This window comes from Synchiropus splendidus, chromosome 2 (assembly GCF_027744825.2).
Source record: "Synchiropus splendidus isolate RoL2022-P1 chromosome 2, RoL_Sspl_1.0, whole genome shotgun sequence".
NCBI classification, from domain to species: Eukaryota; Metazoa; Chordata; class Actinopteri; order Syngnathiformes; family Callionymidae; genus Synchiropus; species Synchiropus splendidus.
This window is the reverse complement of record NC_071335.1, coordinates 12,413,212-12,432,096: the sequence shown is the minus strand read 5'-3', so window position 1 is coordinate 12,432,096 and position 18,885 is coordinate 12,413,212. Positions and strand designations below refer to the sequence as shown.

Sequence of the window (18,885 nt, the reverse complement as noted above, 5' to 3'; positions counted from 1 at the left end):
TGCTGATTTAAGCATTCTTGTGGTCCTCCCTATGGCTTGTGGTGAGTTAACTGGCACTGGGGGCGTCCAGCAGGGAGTGAGAGAAAGCGAGAGAAAAAGAGGGGGTAAAAAAAAAAGAGGAAAAAAGGAGTCGATATTATGTCTAAAGACAGATTAGGACGACAAGAAACAATCTGCGGGGCAGTGGAAACTCAGGGGAAAAGAGGACAGAGTAGACAAAAATTTAATCCGCGTATCCTACAGGTTTTTTCCCCCCTTCTTTTAGGGTCGAGAATGTCCTTCATATTTATTTTTATATTCAGATGTTATGGATTGCTCCGGGAAAAAGGACTGCCTTTTCCCAGCAAGTGGAATTAATACTGTTTGAATGTTCTCTCTGGAGTCTGAGGAAGGAATTTTCAAATACATTTCGGGAGGTTTGTGAGGAAAAAAAAAGCTTAACCACTGCTAAATAAACTTTCAAGGGATGATTAATAAAATGACCCTTGTTTGTTGACTTTAAGCGTGTGTATGTGTGTGTCCGTGCTCGTGTGTGTGTGTGTGTGTGTGCTCATGTATTTCAACCTTTTTCCAAATACAGGAAGCTAGTAAAGAGGCCAGAAATAGATATGATATTTGTATGTTATTAATTACTTGAAATATGTTTTTGCTACGCCTTTTGTGGCCAGTTTAAATTGCCCCATGCAGCGCATCAGCCCAATAGCACTTTAATCCGTTACATTGTCAGTGCAATTTATTTGGGTTCACCATTTAATAGTGTATCATGGCATTTAGTTGTTAAGAGGAAAAGGTTTTTCCACATGATTCACCCAGCATTTAGCACTATGATTGTACTGATGTTGTCAGTCTACCGTGGATGTAATCTGATGCACGCTTTGTGACCTTGAGCAAATCACTGTCCAACTTCTGTTTTATTCTTAATTCCATCATGTTCTAAAAATGTTCCTCTTACTTTTATAGACTTTTTCTCATTCTGTTCTGCCAACCCCCCCACAACTCGCCCCAACTTAGGCTCTTCTCTTTCATTCCCGTAGGAAGAGCCTCAGTCTTATCTGGGATATGTTGGATTTAGTGAGCTTAAAAGCCACTTTACTTACTCCCTTACTGGCTCCCCTGAGAACAGCACATGCTTTTCTAAAACAGTTTCACTGTTCGCCAGGTTTTGTCTGGTGGAAAGCTGCTCATTTGGCAAACTCTCTGCGTCCTAATGCTAATCCATTACCTGACTATTCTTCTTCTCGTGGCCTTTTCTCTCTCAGATTCCTCCTCCCTTAGTTCACAGTCTTACTTAAGATAAGCATCATAGGTTTCACAAGGTATGTGAAGAAATGCTTTTTGTCCTCATTATTCAAAAAATGCTGATGTTTCTCTGGAACTTTATATTTTCATCTACCGACCAGAGTCATTTGTTTTTGTTAAGTTGGATGAATGAAATTAGACACCATCACAAGTAAAATACCCAAGTTATGAACATATACGACATAACATCTAATACACCTATTTATATCTTTGTGATCTACTGGTCTCCCTCAATAGAATGTGTAGCTGTAACTGTTTTTTGGAGAACTTTTCTTTTTCTTACTACGGAATATATATATATATATATATATATATATATATATATATATATATATATATATATATATATATATATATATATATATATATATATATATATATACACGACACCTGTAGCTGGAGTGCTGGGTTGTTGAGGTTTCTGTTTAGATGTAGTGATTTCTAGAGGCTTGTCGACTCTGAAATACAGATGGAAATCAGCTGTTTGCTACTCTCTCAGTGCTTTTCTCTCATAGTTGTGCCTGGCAATCTTACTACGTCCTCAGAAAGATGGTTGTATGACATCATAGATGCTTCAGTTAGATGCATTAGATTAACTATCTGATTCATCAATGGTGTCTATTGAAGCTGATTTAGTTGTCAATAAAATATAGGATGTTGGAACCAACTATAAGGTATTGTTGAAGTGAATAAGAGAAAATAGGTTTTTACGAGGTGTGCTGTGATGTTTTGCTGTGAGAGATGAGTCCTGCTGCCAACGGATGCCTTACAAAGTGTATATGTGTTTATGCAAGAGTCAGAATGTATGGTGTGTGTGTGTGTGTGCTGGCGTGCGCTGGAGTCTAGCGTGCGTGCTTCAATCCCGAAAGCCAAGATGCCTCAGCCGCGTCTGACGTGGCAACTCTCTCTGCTTTCAGTCCAGCTCTCTCCTTCTGGCTCACTTTCCCGTGATACTATCTTTTCATACAATCGCATGTTTGTAAATGGAACTGACTTGTGTTTCATAGTCCTCGCTTCCATTTGATAAACATTGCTGTGTTCAATGCAAAACGAGACTGTACATGGAAAGAAATCGTCTCACAGACTCCACTGTAACATGAAAACATGAAACCTGATTGCAGGAAAGTTAAGCTGTAATTTAATTTGGAATGTCAGTCGGTTTCGAGTAGACAGTGTTTGTAGAGTGTAAGAGAAAAGAGCTCAGAAAACATTTCCAGTGGATGTGTCTTTTCGGATTTTTTCGTCAAGTTTATGTCCCTTTCGACAGCATCCACTTATGGCTGTCTGACTGTGGTAGTGTGGTACACCTGAGGTCGGAGCAAGGTGGCTGTTGGTGCTGTAAAAGTGGTCACAGTGGAAATAACTCACACTTGAGTGGCTCTCAAACTAGTGCCTTCTGCCGCATGTGTTGTTGAAAGTAGTGGTTTTTCAGGCAGATAGATAAAAAAATCGAGTAGTTTTAGTTTATGTGCGAGTCTTGTCTGAGAGCTCTTTGTTGCGTTGCATGTCTGCGTCCCCTGCCTCTTTCTACCAACTCAGCAGGGTGTCTGGCCTGCAGCGAATGCCACTCAAAATGGGCAGGGAGACCTTTAACCCTCTCGCTGCCAACTCCCTGCCAGTCATGCGTAGCTCGCAGTCACTTCAAGAGCGTCTCCCCCTTTAACCCGAAACTGTCAAGCGTGGCAAAGCTTAAGACCCGACTCCGTGAAAGCTGTTTGGAACAGTCACCTTTTTAACCCTTGTGAGATCGATGTCGCTCGACACTCGGAGGCACTATCCACCCTTAGCCCCACTGACTCGCGCAGACCGAGCAGAGGTCACAGGCATAGGCCCAGCTCATATCATGCCACAGGGAGTGGGCACTGCTTAACTCTGACGCTGCCAAACCAGCCAGGCGCCTGCTTGAATGATAAGCAGAGTTGAATCTTCAAGCTTCAGTGTGCTTTTTAGGAAGCACTGACAGACATGCTTGGTAATATAACAAGGTTGGTTTGTCATCTTCAAAGAAGCATGTGGCTGACATTTTCTCGGGTCCAATTCTTAAAGTTGCATCTGCATAGTAAGACGCTGTGTGTGTGTGTGCGTGTGCGTGTCCTTTTGTTTTGGTTACCCTGGGTTTGGCTTTCCCTCTCAAGAACCATGTCTGGTAATTGGCAGATGAGGGTCATTGCATCCATTAATGAGTTGACATTGTCAATGAATCTGCACTCAAGATACATTAAGGACTTCATCGTTGTACGGGTTATAGGTTCACTTACTGAATCATAAATTGCAGATGATAATTAGATGTGCAACAAAGCGGCAGTTATAGGTCTTGTCATTAGTCGAGGCATTGTATGGAGTGGGCAACAGAGACGAGTCAGCTTGTGTCTGTCTGGCACCGTCTGAAAAACAAGTGCACATTTTCAAGTCCGTAAACTGACTCACAACAAACGTGGAAATGGAGAAAGTAATTATATATGAGGAGCGGTAGAACCAAGCATTGATATTAAAATTGCAGGTGACTGAAGTAAATCAAGTAGCTGATGAGTAGAAGGTGAGTGCAGGGCGCTGTGGGTGAATGCGTGAGTTGGACTAATGGTGCAGCATTTGAATAAAAGTGTGAGGGCGCAGTGCCCGGCTTTGGGAAAATGCTGGCGTCTTGCCTTTACTGGCAGAATGTGGAGCAGGAAGGAATAAAAGAGTGAGATGGAGCTAAAGAATGAGAGCAAAATCTCTTAATAAGCATCTCTTGTGTGAGGAGAAGTGAGATTCTCAGAGCAGGTCACCAAGGGCAGAGTGTATCTGGTTTGCTGTATTTTCTAACGCCGAGGCCTCGGCTGCCAGTGTATGCCGTTGGCAAGCGGCGACTGAGGTGAGTGCCGAGTAAGTCAGAAAATAGTAGGCAGCCACTTCCAAACTCAGTTGAAGCCCAAATGTGCCAAACTGAGGCAAGATAAGAAGACACACACATAATGGAAAGCACAGCCGCGTTCTCCTCACCATGAAATCTTCTATTGTGCCGTAAGATTCTGAAATAACGTGTGTGTGGGTTGGCGGATGAAGGAGGCTTATCATGCTGCACTAAGGCCTTATTCCCACTATCACCTATTATATAATCTCTGTCTTAGTTCCACTTGGTTATCCCATGATAAAGATATCTGATTTCTTCTGCAACCTAAGGTCTTGGGAAAATATTAAAATAGAAAAAAAATAGTTCTATTATTGTGTTCAGTATATGAGCTCGCCTGGTACATACGCTTGTGTAATGCATCCACTTGGGTTTATCTCACATATTGAAGGCATTTCATTACATTGTTACTTTAAGATGCCAAATTTGAGTAAAAGTGCTCATTCTGCTCATTTTTCTACACAAACATCTCTCCTGCCAAGAACTTTGTTTCTGATTGACAATACTGTTATCAAGATCAAGTGCATTATGAGTCACAGATGTACAGTATTTCACACTCTTTCTTTCCATAACACATCACTCATTCTCTTACAAATGTGTTCACTAAATGCGCCCGTGTTTCATATTGTAATCTACTCTGTAGATAGTTTTTAGAAACAATAACGTGCAGTTGTGGAGCTTTGGACAAAGAAATCTTGTCTTTGATCTCCAAAATGTCTGAAGCAGTAATTGCCTGCCCCTAGAAATCCATAGTGTAAACGTTGAAGCATATTTCGGTATAAAATTACTCTTAAGACGGTGATGTCAGAAGCGCCGTGGTGCTATCTGTCCTGGTGTCCCTGGAGCTGTTTAAACTGTCTTTGCCTCTTCGCCCCATGCCACAAATGGCTTCCAGACTTTCACACATAGTAATGCTTCAGTGTGTAAACAGGCGTAATTACAAACGATGCACGGACACATTTTAACATCAATCTGTGCCAATGAGAGACAGAGTGAGAACTTTTTTCCTTCATGCAAGTGGGAGAATAGTTCGAGGGTTGAAATGGAAGAATTGGCAGTGCTCATTGTTTGACGGTTTGGAAGTTGTGAGTGGATGTGTGTGGGCTTAATGGGTGGATAAGTCAGTGAAATATGAAGATAAACATAAATTATCTGGATTTGAAAATGTGCAAGAATATTATAGCTTTTTTTTTCATTTTCCCCCTCTCTGCTCGTGGGTTTTTAAGACAGATCATATTCCACTAATTTATGTGTGAGTGTTCCTCGCCACATGACTTTCGCTTTTCATGGTGAAATACCATGGAAACTAAAACCATACAGACCCTTTCTCTTTCTTCTTCTGCTGGGGAACCTTGCCTGAGCTGCATTTCAACGGTCAAAAAAAGCCTGTTTTATTTAGTCAACACGGAAGAACTGAAAACAAACTCTGCTTTATTTCAAGTGACTGGAAGCTAGAGCGCAGAGATTGATTGTACAATGAACTGGTCAAATTATGATTTTATGCAGCAGATGTCAGAGACGAATTCCATTTGTGACATGTCCGTGCACGCTGCTCTCATCTGCAATCTCTTCTTTTATAGCCCTTTAATAATCTGTTTTGAATGCCTCACTGAAGTTCAGTGTGCGAATACATCCATCTTGTTCTGAAATGAGGTCCCATGTAGCATGAGGAACAATTCCCATTCACAGATGTGTCTTTCTATCATAGTGTAGATGGTTACAATGTCACCAGATTATTTCAATTACGCAGTTGTGCAATCAATTCTGTCATTTGATTTCTTTAATAATAGTCAAGATTATTTTTAATCTAACGATCTTTAAGTGGATCTAGTTACACACTGCATTTATAGGTCCTGGCCAAATAGTATCCAGAATTAAGTATGGATTCTATTTATATATATTAAAAAATAGCACACATGAATCTGATTTTAGATCATTTGTTTCTTTCCCACCTTCCCTTTCTTTTTCTAATAAATTCTTAAAATCACCACAAACCATGTTTACATTTGTGATCTTTTAAAAAAAACAGTTGAAAGCTGAATTTCTCGCCTCAGGCTTTTACCTAACCAGCCCCTGAGAAAAAGGAATTAACACCATTAATTTATCACGAAAGCAACCATAAAGTGCGTCTTTATGTCCATCAAATTCTGTATTTTAATTAAAGAATTTTGCTGCGGGGCGAAGTTTACCCCTTTTTGAAACCTCTTTTGATGTAGTTGTAAATTCCGTTTTGACTCGTCAGTGCTGCGTGCCGGTGCAGCGGGCCCGGAGCAGGGTGGAGCTCACTGGAAAATCATGGTTGCTAGTTTCAAACCTTTTATTTTAACTTGGTCGAGTTCAAATGACGCCCGTTTTTTCTTTCACGACCTCACGCCAAACCTAGTGAATTATAATTCCGTGGACAGACGAACGATCCTGGCAGCGGCACCGGTCAACCAACGGGTAGAACCGACCACGGTTCGTGTTCACTCGCTCCGTGTGGAAAATGAAATTAGGATTTCGACCCGGTAAGCGGTGATGATGGTGTTTTCCATTTTTGACAACAAAGCAGAAGTACGTTGAAAACGAATTAGGACTTCACTTATGTGACCTATATTAGACGTGTGAAGGGTTTCACTCGATATTTACGTGTATGAAACATGTTGCCGTTATCGTGCAGAATAACCACTGTGTGCGTGTGTAAACACCTTCTTCCTCTCAGTCCTGGCGATCTTTTAAAAGTGCGTTTTTCAGATATGATCACCTTCCACACAGACACTTGTGAGTGCTGAGGCCCCTAATGATAATAATAATAATAAAAGATGAGGCTCACTTAAGAGTTGAAGAATAAAAAAAATACATTTTCTTAAATAATTGTCTTGCTCTCCCAGCGTTTAATAAGATAGTTAATTAATATCATACGCTCGACAGTGGATTTAAAAACGGATTATATGTCACATTTGCCTAATAGAATGGATTAGTGTTGTAACAAGGCACTGGAGCTCCCTCCTCTTTTTTTGAGAGGTGTAAGGCCCAAAATGTTAAAGGGCCGGAAAGCGTTGGCGTCACTAACTTGAATAGACAAAGAGAAAAATGGATTAGGGATTAGGGATTAATAACCAACTATGTCATTGTTATGATCACATGGTGATTTGCTGAAATGATCTAGAACTGCCTTCCTGTTGATAAGGGATTTTAATAGCAGAAAGGATTGCATAATGTCTTTGGTTTTTTCTGTGCCGTCTTTCTTTTATTTCTCATTGTGCATGTGTCTGTTAGAGGCAGGCATAAGGTACGCTACCAGCTAGGCCTCGTCCAGATGGGGCCTGCACCTCCCTCCCACCCGTGCAGGAGTGGTTGATGAGCCAATCCGCCAGCCAGCGAGCTACCTACCCTACTAGCCAACCAGCCATTCACCCAGCCTGCATGTCAGCCAACCTCCCGGCCAGTGTGCCAGCCAGTCAGTGGACTAGCTCGCAGTCCAGGCTGCGGGTTCTCTGTCAGATGATGACAGAGGGAGCAGGCCAGGCTCAGTCTGTTGGTCCTGGTAGCCAACCAGAGTACTCTGGCTTTTGTTGGGTGTTCACACAGACTCCCAGTCCCTTTGCACGGCGGGGAGCTTCACCCACAATGAAATGGCAGGACTGTCAACTTTGCCTCCGGACAAATTAGCTTTTTGGGGAAGCGTTTCTTGCCAGATGCGTCTGTATGACACTTAAGCACATTTCTTAAACACCAGCACTTTGATTAATTTCATCCCAGTTTCTGGCAAATATGACATTCTGTCCGAGGAGTCAACACATGAGCCTTTATGTGGCGGACTGGTCCACACTAAACTGAGCACTTGCCGGGAAACACCTTATTCTGCATTGGAGGAAATGGATTTTGTCTCAGTGAAAACCACATTTTCGTCATTCCCACCTACTGCAGAAAATGGATGACAACGTTCAATAGCCACACAAACTGTGGTGACAAACTTTTAATCTGTTTTTGGTGTTGAGGTTGGGAAGTGACACGCAAGTGAGTGAGAGAGAGGAGCCAGGTTGGACATGAGGATGCATTTTGAAACAGGAGAGCATGTTTTTGGATGCTACTTTTTGTTGGAGGTTAACGGGCATTTTCGTTCCCCTCCTCTCTTTGTTTGTGTGGTAAATCCAGGAGCAGCTGCTGGTCCCAGGGTCTAGTGGGATTTTGGGCCTGTGTTTTCTCATGCCATCCCATGCCAAGGTGGTGTAACGCGAGCAGGGAGGGAGAGAGGGCTGTCGTAGGAGGGGGGTGGGAGCCACGGGGACGGGGGATGCAGCTGCATACAGGCGACTTTGATGAGACCGATATTTAGTATTAGCATTGGGGGAAAATAGAGAACAACATTTTTGCTATGTCGTTTTTTTTCTAGATATAATTTGCCTTTTTTTACTAGGCTGGAACTTTCGTTTGGATAATGACGAGCCCTCTGCTGGCACCTAACACACAGACATCGCTCTCTCTCTCTCTCTCCCCCTCGCTCGCTCGCTCTCACTCGCTTTCTACCACCAGAAACCATCCACCAGCCATTCACCCCCCCCTGCCTTTTTTGCTTCTCCCTCTGCCATCACTCTCATCCCTCCCTCTCGGTGCTGGAAGCGTGCGTATTGGCTGAGCTGCTTGAGTCCTGGTGCCAAATAGGTGGGCCCTCCGCATGTTGGCACAGACTCAGTCAATGGTTAGAGAAGGAAAGTAGAGAGGAAGAGAAAGACAGAGACCGAGTTGGAGAGAAAGAGGGGGAAAAAGAAGCGGCACTTGGGCTTGCCAGCGGTCGTGCACACTCTTCCAACATTGATTTGGTCCTCTTGATTTGTTTTTGTTTTTTCTTCTTCTCTTTCTGCACCCCCCTTGTCCATCTTTCGCTCTGTCTCTTATCCATGGTGCTTGTATAGACCAGGATTCACCCCATATCAGGCACCGCGTTGCCAAGCCTTTTCCTAGATTTCTTCTCCAGATATTTTTGATGCTATGTTGTTTATTTTTTCCCATTTTTAGCAGTTTTGCCGAATTACCTGTTTTTTTCTTCTACATTTTATAATTCAACCAGCTTAGTCTCGTACCCGCTCCCTGCTCTACTTCTGTGGTTTCGCCCGTGAGCGGCACCTGAACTTGGGCATCTCTTGGCTTCAGTCCTTTTTTCTCTGAATTTTACCTCCTGCCGCTTCCATTGGACCACTTTGTCTCAGTTTTGCAAAATTTTCATCACTCTTTCTGACTTTTTGAAGCAAAAGATACTTTGTTTGTTTTTTTGCATTTTGACATTTTTGGCGCATTTAAGTTTCAATCGACTGAGTGAACTTATGATGAGAAAGCAAAATGGTAAACAGCATGTTATAAATGTTATGGTTTTGTTTTTAATTAAGTCTTTGGATTTAATACAACTGTGTTTTTCTATAGTGTTTAATTTAGTTTATTTAATTTTTTTATTGGCCATGATATGTGTTAGGTTTATAATTAATTTTGCTGATGTATAAAAAGCTGAACATTTCTTAGATAGAAATGAAATTGCACCTTAATTTAAGAGCGAAAAAACTCAAGGATAAAATTGTCTATTATCTTGCACCTGTCTCAGTAGTGTTTAGTTGTAAAGTGCGTCCTTCATTGAGATGCGCCTGTCACACACGCACTCTCTCTTCTTCTCGCTCTCTCTCTCTCTCTCTCCCTCTCTCACTCTTCCGTCCTCTCTCTTTCTTGTCACCTCTCGCTCATTCTCTTTCTACACTCATACAGAGAAGGCGCCGTTCCTCCATGCTGCGCGCCGGTGCTAACTGCCTCTCCTCTCTTTATCCCTCCTCACCCCCGCTCCCTCTCTCCCCATCTTTCTCTCCCCCATTCTCGCCGTCTCTCTCCAATGCCTCGTCCTGCTTCCCCCCACCCTCCCTCTCGTCCTCCACCCTCCCCCCGTCCTCTTCCCTCATCCAGGATGAATTCCACCCCTTCATCGAGGCCCTGCTGCCCCATGTCCGAGCCTTCGCCTACACCTGGTTTAACTTGCAGGCCCGCAAGCGCAAATACTTCAAGAAGCACGAGAAGCGTATGTCCAAGGAGGAAGAACGTGCGGTGAAGGACGAACTGTTGGGAGAGAAGCCAGAGATAAAACAGAAGTGGGCCTCGCGCCTGCTGGCCAAGCTCCGAAAGGACATCCGGCCAGAGTTCCGTGAGGACTTTGTGCTCAGCATCACTGGGAAAAAGCCTCCCTGCTGCGTACTGTCCAACCCAGACCAGAAGGGCAAGATCCGTCGCATCGACTGCCTGCGCCAGGCCGACAAGGTGTGGCGGCTCGACCTGGTGATGGTCATCCTGTTCAAGGGCAGCCCCCTGGAGAGCACGGACGGAGAGCGACTGGTCAAGTCACCTCAGTGCACCAATCCAGGCCTCTGCGTTCAGCCGCACCACATCGGAGTGTCTGTGAAGGAGCTGGACCTCTACCTGGCCTACTTCGTCCACACGCCAGGTATGTGCCAAACTCCAGACATTCTAGGGACAAGCACACACTTTAACAAACAGATGTGATGACAATGCCTGTGTGACTCACTCACAATATCCATTCTTAATTAATGCCTCAGGATGTCATTTTACTTGCTGACAAGGACACAATAAACCCTTCTTAAAAAAGTAGAAGTAAATGGATATGGGCTTAGAAATAATTAATACAGTAATTAATTAATACAATTCTTAACCGAGAGTCTGACAGTTCCATAAATGTCACAACATTTACAAGCCACTTGATATTTATTAGAATTAAACAAAAACAAGAATTATTTTGTATTATATGTTGTGTTTTCCATTTCTTTCTCTTAGCTCCGGTTTTACTGATAAAATAGCATCTCAGAAAAAAACAGCTATATTCTTTGTAGACTACTAAACAAAAGGGTTTCATTGCTCCACATTGTCAATAAAAATAAGATAGAATATCCAAGTGTGTGTCAAGGGCAATCTGTCATATTGAATACAAGGCAGTGACATTTTTTTTGGCTTCGTATAACTGTAATACAGTGTTGAATTTTCTTGTGTATTTTTATTTCCACCATGTATGCCAGGTTGCCATTTTCTTCCCTTTATAAGATTCAGAGTACACAGCTCACGATCAGACTATTATAACCATTAAAATTCAAGCCAGTCTGTTCGTGTCTTTTTGTCCGAGGCCACCACGAGACACTGTTTCCCGCCAAGCTACCTGAAAGCCTCTGACACACACTTTGGGCTTTGTACCCAGCTATATTATATTATATTAAATGTCAAAAAGCGAGAAGGAAAATCCTTCTTCATGGCACACTTTCACACCAACTGCCAAACATGGTTTTTGTCACAATTGCAATCACACCCACAGTGTGGACATTCAGCCAAGGAGCGCCATAGTTAGATTCTGATGCAGCCAAACAGCCTTGTATCACAGCCACTATCCCGGACACACACATACTTGCATTCAGCCAAACACTGCACGCCACAGCCTCCAGTGTGCGTACATTATAAACACACGGCCAAAATGCTTGCTGTTATTTTTTTTCCCGCGTTAAAAACAGCACTATCTCAACTACCCCACACAATCTTGAAGCACATTTTGCAGCCAACTGTGCGCGCGCACACACACACACACGTCCGCCAAATACAAACAGGCCCATGACCTAATATTATCTCAGCTGGAATTTTCTGGACATTTTGTATCATTTCCCAGCCAAAATGTCACACACACATGAATTTGCATGAACGCGATGTAATGCAGTTTCACAAATGTACGTACTCACACCATATCCTCCTGCTACCCAAATACACACTCCTTGCCCAGGCAGAATTATTTTGGTAACACAGCCACGGTTTCTCTCCGAGAAAGACTCGCTCAGAAAAATTTGCCGTCCAGGCCAAACACCTCACACCGCCGAGCCAAACCCTGGCAGCGGCTCTTGCAGTTCTGTTCCCACTTTGGATGATCTCGCTGTGGAACTCCTAATATCCACTCTGGTGTCTATTTTTTTTTTTTTTTTTTTTCACATTTCAAGTCCATTTCTTTTTGTTTTATGGCCTGCGCTCTGTTAATTTATAATCTTTATAGCATTTCAAAACAATAACTTCAACAAACTAAATTCAATCCCAATACATATTTTTATGTCGTGAGTTGCATTTTCTTATCCACTTTATTTATTGCTGTGATTATTACAGCGTTTTGGTCCGGAGCTGTAAATCATAAAACAGCTGCGTGGAGTGACTTTCAATTACATTACTCATTCGCACTGTGGCTTATCTGCTGGACCTTAAGTTACCCCTATAAAAGACCCAATATAAATGGGGAACACATCTGGTAGCATTTCGAAAGCAGAGCCGAAGCTTAAACGAATAACTGCTCATCTACCTGTGTGTTTTGGATGGTTCTTTCGCGCCACAGTGTTTTCTCCCCTCAAATTATGCAATCATGACAAGATGCGCTCTTTGTTTGTTTTTGTTTGTTTTTCCCTTTTGTCAGGGTTTAGTATTTTCTGTCTTTCCGGCTCCTCTTTGATCCCGTGCACACTGTTGTTTTGTCTCCTTAAACATCACCCTCATTGTCGCGCTCATAGAGGTAAAGTCTCTGCTGATCTCTTTTGTTTATATAGAAAGAGCGGTAGACGGGGAGAGAGAGGGAAAGAGTGTGTGTTGGAAAGGAGAAGAAGCTGCGAAAGTGATTGTTCTGTTTGGCACCGCCTGAGCCCGGTTGGTGTGGGAAGAGGAGAAAGACGTCTTGTGTTTTGTTTATGACAGAGTGGCAAAAGCTGCCACAGGGAATCTCTGGGCTTGCCGTCAGGCTTTCTCAGGCTGCTCAGAAGCCAGACAGTCTTTCAGATCTGTTACGGAGCGTAACACACCGCAGCCGAAGCAGAACAAACCACACAACCACAACTCACCACCTTCCCTGCCTGTTGTTCCGTCAAGCCAGAAGAAGTTACGACCAAGAATATTTTAGTAAGATCCTGGATGTTAATGATGTTATTCATCAAACCCTGGTATTGTCTCATTCTAATTTAATGTCTCATGTAATTTGAAACAAATGCTCTTTATTACGAAGGCAGTCATTAAGCATTAGCTGCTAAGATTAGATTTCCCAAGCACTTATAGACTTGTTTTGAAGGTTTCGAAAAGACATTTGTCAGTTGATCCTTCATTCACACTTTTTGTAATTTTTTTGTGAATGCATAATTCATGATGTGCGGCGCGAGTGTGATCATGAAAAGATGTTCCAAATGTGTTTCCAATCTCAAGTGCAGTACAGGAAATTTGCAGTCACTCCGAGGGAGGTGTGAAATGTGCTCACCGTGCCATTTCTGCCATGACCGCAAAACACTCCACTTTCCATGCTCGGCGGTGCCAGATCCCGCCTCTCCCTCGCTCTCTGCTGCTCGAGCAGTAGTCATATCTTGGACGGCACTGTGAGAAAGCCAAGAGAAAACCCACTGCTACAGCCAGCGCCCCCCTGGCCAACTCACTGACCATAGGAAGGATTCACAGATAAAAATCCCTCTAGAGTTCAGCATGGCGTAGAAAGATTAGGTCCAGTGGAGAGTGGGAGGAGGAGTACAGACAGGGTGAAAGAGACGGATCAGATCAGACTTGAAAAAGTGAAGGAAGCTGATTGATTTCACACTTACGAACAACATTTCCCCAGTTAAATACTTCCTGCGCCTCTTGTGTGACTCCCATGACATCACAGGGGTTGAGCTGACTGTCATCGGGAGCTAGTGCTGTGCTGCCAGTCTGTGTGTTCTGATCCTCTGACAACTTGCAGCAGGGAAAGTCGTAAAACACATAAAGAGGTCACTGAACAAGGGAGTGCACAGTCATGTTGTATTAAGAAAAAAAAGTGAGTATAAGTGTCCTCTCCATTTTCTTGGCTTTCTTAAAAAGTGTGGATTTGGATGGCTAATAGTGTTGAGCTCGCCAAAGCCTCATTGTTCGGTCCAAAACATGCTGGATGAGCTCGCGTTTGTGGAGCGCAATAGCACGCAGAGTACAAAGAAAATTCCAGGATATATCTCAGTCCGGACCAATAATAAATTCAGCAATGAAAGACATGGAATGTAACGTTTTGGTAACATGAGCAACCTGTGGCAGCTGGAAAGCTCTACAATATTTCTCAATGCAGTTAATTAATCATTGAGAAATGCGGGTAAACACATTTAAGGTAATTTCAGTTCATTGAGTTTCAATGTATTTTTTATAAAAATAAATATTTACAATTATGAGGTTGCTGGCTTGAGCTGGTAAATTCACTTTACGTTGATGCTGTCCTTTAAATATGAGTTTTATTTGAATTTTAAACGCATTTCTGGTAATTGTGAGCTAAAGAAATTAGTAAAAAAAATTAGAGTTAAAGTCTAATTTCATACTGAAACACAGCCGAGATAGCCAAATAAACTAACCTTCCTTTATGTATTTATTTTAACACGCAAAAGGACTATAAAAAGAGTTAGAAGCAGAGCAGCGCTCTCACTGCCTCATCCTTTTTGTCCACTTGTAGTGGTGCCAGTCGTGAAATGTGTCTGTCACCGAAAACCTTATATCTACTCACCACTTTTCTTGCTGAGACAGAGAGAAGGAGGCGGAGAAGTGCAGTGAGCAATGCTTACTTCCAGCAGGTCCGCCAAAAAGGAAGGGATGCTGGTTCATTCAGCAGGCTGCTCTCACAGCACGGCCTTGGCATCGCCAGCTTGCTCTGGCTCACATTACTATTCAGCAGCGCGCAGTGGCCGTCCTGCTTATGTGACGTGTGTATTGTTTAAAGCTAATTATTCCTCCTTTTCGCTAGTTTCATTTTGGTTCGTAGGCTGAAGTTATTTTCCGTCTTTGAAACTAACGTCAGGTCATTCGGAAAAACATCTATGATTTCACACCAGTAGAAGAGTGAAGTAAATCATTATGTGGGTGAGTTAAACGCAGAAAACAAGTCTGATGTTCAGAAAGTGAGAGGAGTTGAGTCGGCGGTTGTGTTTGGCACAAAGCTATCTTTCTCTATTGAAGACGCCAAATTTTCATACACAGTCTCTGCCAACCTCCTCCCTCTGATCCTTGCTTTCTTCCCTCGTCGTTCCTTTCTTTTCCTTGTTCCCGTTTTTCTTTCATTCCTCTTTAGGGTTCAAATGAATGCCCTCCCCGAGCCTCATTAGCACCCGGGTCTCCCGTTTGTGGCCACGGAAAAAATGTATAATAATTTGTAAGCAGAAACATTTTAGCGCTCAATAGGACCATTATCTTTGCTTTTTCAGGAAAACCGGCGATCGCCAGCTTGTGGGTCTTTTTTTTTTTCTTTCCATCCTGTGATCTTTCTTTCATTGCCTATACAAAGATGCTTTGTCACCAGTTGGTTTTGCTGTTTCTCTGCATATCTTATTTGATGGAAAACATTGATTTCAGATTGTGTTACTTTGTTATTTTACGGGCACCGTCTTGGCACAGGATCTTTTCCCCCCTTCTTGTCCAATTAAAATCACATCTTAATCTGTAGCTGCAACTTCTAAAACTTTTCAAGTGTCACACTTCCATGTCCATTCTGGATTTAATTATAATTTAGGGGAAAAGCTGGCCCGACTCCTCATTATGGGACAACCTTCATGAGGGCATCGTTTGGTGTTCATTACACCGTGAGAAGAAAGATTGAAAGTGGGGGTGTGGGGTGGCGATGAATTTCTGAGCTTGCTGAGAAGCACAACAGAATGCAAAGAATCAAATTTGGCATGCGTCTGTGTAAGCGAGTAAGCTTCAAATCAGTTTGGACGCAGATCTAGGACACTAGACGGAGAGAAGAAAGCAGGATGAAACAGGATAGGGAATGACATGGGTTTGCAGTGGGGGGGTGGGGTGTCTGTGTGTGTAAATGTATGTGTTTTTGCAGATGGGAGAGTATAGTTGAGAAGAGGATGAGATGCTGGGGGTAGTCGGGTGAGGACGAGGCGTATGTGAGTGCTGTGGAGGTTACTCTTTGGTAGTGAGTCCCTCAATGACAACTTGAAAAACAGGCCGGTAAATAAATTGAGTGGCGGTAAACAAGGCTCGGCTCTTCATCAAAAGAATCCATTCATCTGTGAACAGGAGAGTCTCTCTTTCTTTCGAGACAGTGAATAGAATCCACTGACGGGAGGACAAGGCTTGTTTAGATAACTGGATGCGTTTGGAGTGCCACCGGTGTGTGCGCTTGCTCGTGTTTGGCTGAACTTCGAGGTGGGGGGGGGGGGCGGAGCAGATGGATTGTTGAGGCAAGTGGGTGCAAAGGGGTTAAAGATCCTCATCTTCATCGGTAATGTGGAGTGACTGTAGTATGACGTATTTTGGATTTTGGCCCTTGACAAAAAAGAAAGAGGAACATCAAATCAATATTCTCCGGTTAGACATTTTAGGAACATCCTATGCCGCAGCTTTTAAAATGTGATATTTGATAACCGCACAACCTGACTGGAGGCCTATCTGCAGACATCCGAAATGACTCATTTTGTTGACACGTGAAGATAAAATCCAAGACAATACAGCGCCGACGTTGAAAAACGCTTTTGAGTTTGAGTTGAGCCTTGTTCCTTCTCACCATTCACACCTCACTAGCCAGGCTTCTCAATGAATGGAAGACTCTCGGCGTGTCACAATTCCTTGATATTTTATTTCCCCCATAAATTTCAATCCATGTACTTCCATTCATCTTTGCCTTTAATTGCTCAGTTGATGTTTTTTTTTTCTTTTTACGCACTTCATGAAGTCATCAAGTGTCTTTCTTTATTTAATGCACTGCAGCAAAGAGCGAGGCCAAGGATGAGCTTTTATTTAGCTGCTGTTCACCTTTGCCATATTTAAACATAAATGTCGACTTGGTTGTGTTGTTTATGGCTTTTACCTTGAGATTTTCATGATTCTGTCACTTAATGAAGTCGCAGCTGCAGAATATGTTGAACATTTATTAAGTGTACCCATCAAGGTGCTTTGTGTTGGCTCTCATCCTGTGGAATTTGTTTACAGGTCTTAGAGCTTATCATTGTCACCACTTGACAAACCTTCGATTGATATACCCTTCAAAAGAAAAATAGTTTTGCTGTACTCTGAGAATAGGTGGAAATATTTTCAGTTTGGTTTTTTTTTGCCCCCATCCAGTACCTCGATGAAATACTGCCTCACAAACCCGCAGATTGTTGCTCTCACGTTTTTGGACTCTAATTTGGCTAGTACCATGGCAACTGGGGTGCTGAGGGAAACTTCCTGGGTACAGTCCAATGAACCTCCAGCACGACTCTGGCTTGTGCATCAACGGGTTGTCATCGCTGCAGGATGCTACAAGCAAGACTAGCTTTGAAATTGCATTTAAAAATGTTTTTAATTATTTTATTTTTGTGCAGTTCAGATGTGTTCTTCTACTCCTTTTGTGTGGAGTAGTCATAGAAAAGTAAAACTCAAATGCTGACCTACTTTCCCGATTCCTGCTAATGGACTTGAATTCATGGTCATAAAATGAGATTAAATGTTTTACGTTAAAAGTCAAATTTGGCCATTGCTTTGAAAGGTGTCTGTGGCTTATGAAGGAAGATCAATGTGAGCTGTTACCCTGGACGATCAGAATGCCAGTACTGTACATCTCTGTATCTGCTGATCAGTTGAGTCCACATGGTACGGCACTTTGATGAATTCAGTGACTTTATGGGATTGTCACTGCCACGACTAAAGCCGAAGTTCCCAGCGGAAACTGATGAAAAACCCCGTCCAAGCTGAAAAGATGAGTGATGCTTCTTTGGCAGGCATTTGATGTTCAGGCAATTCAAGTGGTCATCTGTGATTGAATAGTTTCCAGCTGAAGAGATTTCATCTCTCTGGTTAATGACGTTTGTATGTAAAAGAGAGTTTCAGAAGATGCCATTGAAATCTTTAACTGGCTGGAAGACAAATATGGATTTGGAAATGAATAAACATTTCTGTTGACGCAACTTTTAGATACACAGTGATCTTAAATTAGATTATTGTCCAAGTCATGAGCCAATTTATGTTCTGATAATTGTCTGCTTATTGAATTTAGCTGCGCTAAGCTGAACTGCGATCCAACTCTAGGCCCTTTAGTAAATCAACCGCAATGGCACTTGGGAGTCTACTGTCTCCAGAAGCAAGGAACTGTGACCCCGATGCCCCTTGCATTAGGGCTGTACATTAAGAGCCACCTGTGAGTCTAAAGGAGCCATGACTTTCACCTGCCATGAGTACGGAACCTTTATTTAATAAATCTTTTGTCTTGCTGATATGATGGTTGCTTTCTAACTTACATTGAAGAAGCATTTTAGGGTGTTGACATATTTCAAATGACATTATAGGCCCGTGCTTCATTAGCCTGACGTGAGCCAACTGTGTGTGTAAAAGTAACTAGGTCAAGTTTATATGGACAGAATGAACCTTGGTTTGTAATTCTCACCTCTCTTATCCTCTTTTCTAAGCTTCATTCGTCGTTCATTCTTGACCTAAATGTTTTTTGCTTGTGTTTATTTTAATCTAATTCAGGTGCGCTCCTTGGTTGGTATTTCCTCAGTTATTTGGCATTTGCTGTGTTATTGCTGCCTTTCCCCTTGTGTTACTGAACAGTGATGCAAGCCGGCCGTACCTGTACATAGTATAATGAAATGGGCTGCTGTCACCTCTGAAGTCATGGATGTGGCACTTTGTGTATGGTGGAGCGGGTTGCCACATCATTTTTCTGGTCATATGGTGAG

The 18,885-nt window shown here is 42.6% G+C and overlaps 1 protein-coding gene across 12 annotated transcripts in view; it reads left to right on the top strand.

Moving 5' to 3' along the window:
* Window positions 1–18,885, top strand: part of LOC128753718 (nuclear factor 1 X-type-like) — a 91,302-nt gene that overhangs the window by 21,899 nt on the left and 50,518 nt on the right. For 10 of the 12 annotated variants that reach the window (XM_053855709.1, XM_053855712.1, XM_053855711.1 and 7 more), the window contains one exon: window positions 10,115–10,646. In XM_053855709.1, the coding sequence (XP_053711684.1) occupies window positions 10,115–10,646 (532 nt within the window). Of the gene's footprint in view, window positions 1–8,846; window positions 9,512–9,583; window positions 10,647–18,885 lie in introns of those variants that run through there. The other 2 variants (XM_053855710.1, XM_053855704.1) reach the window with 2 other exon arrangements.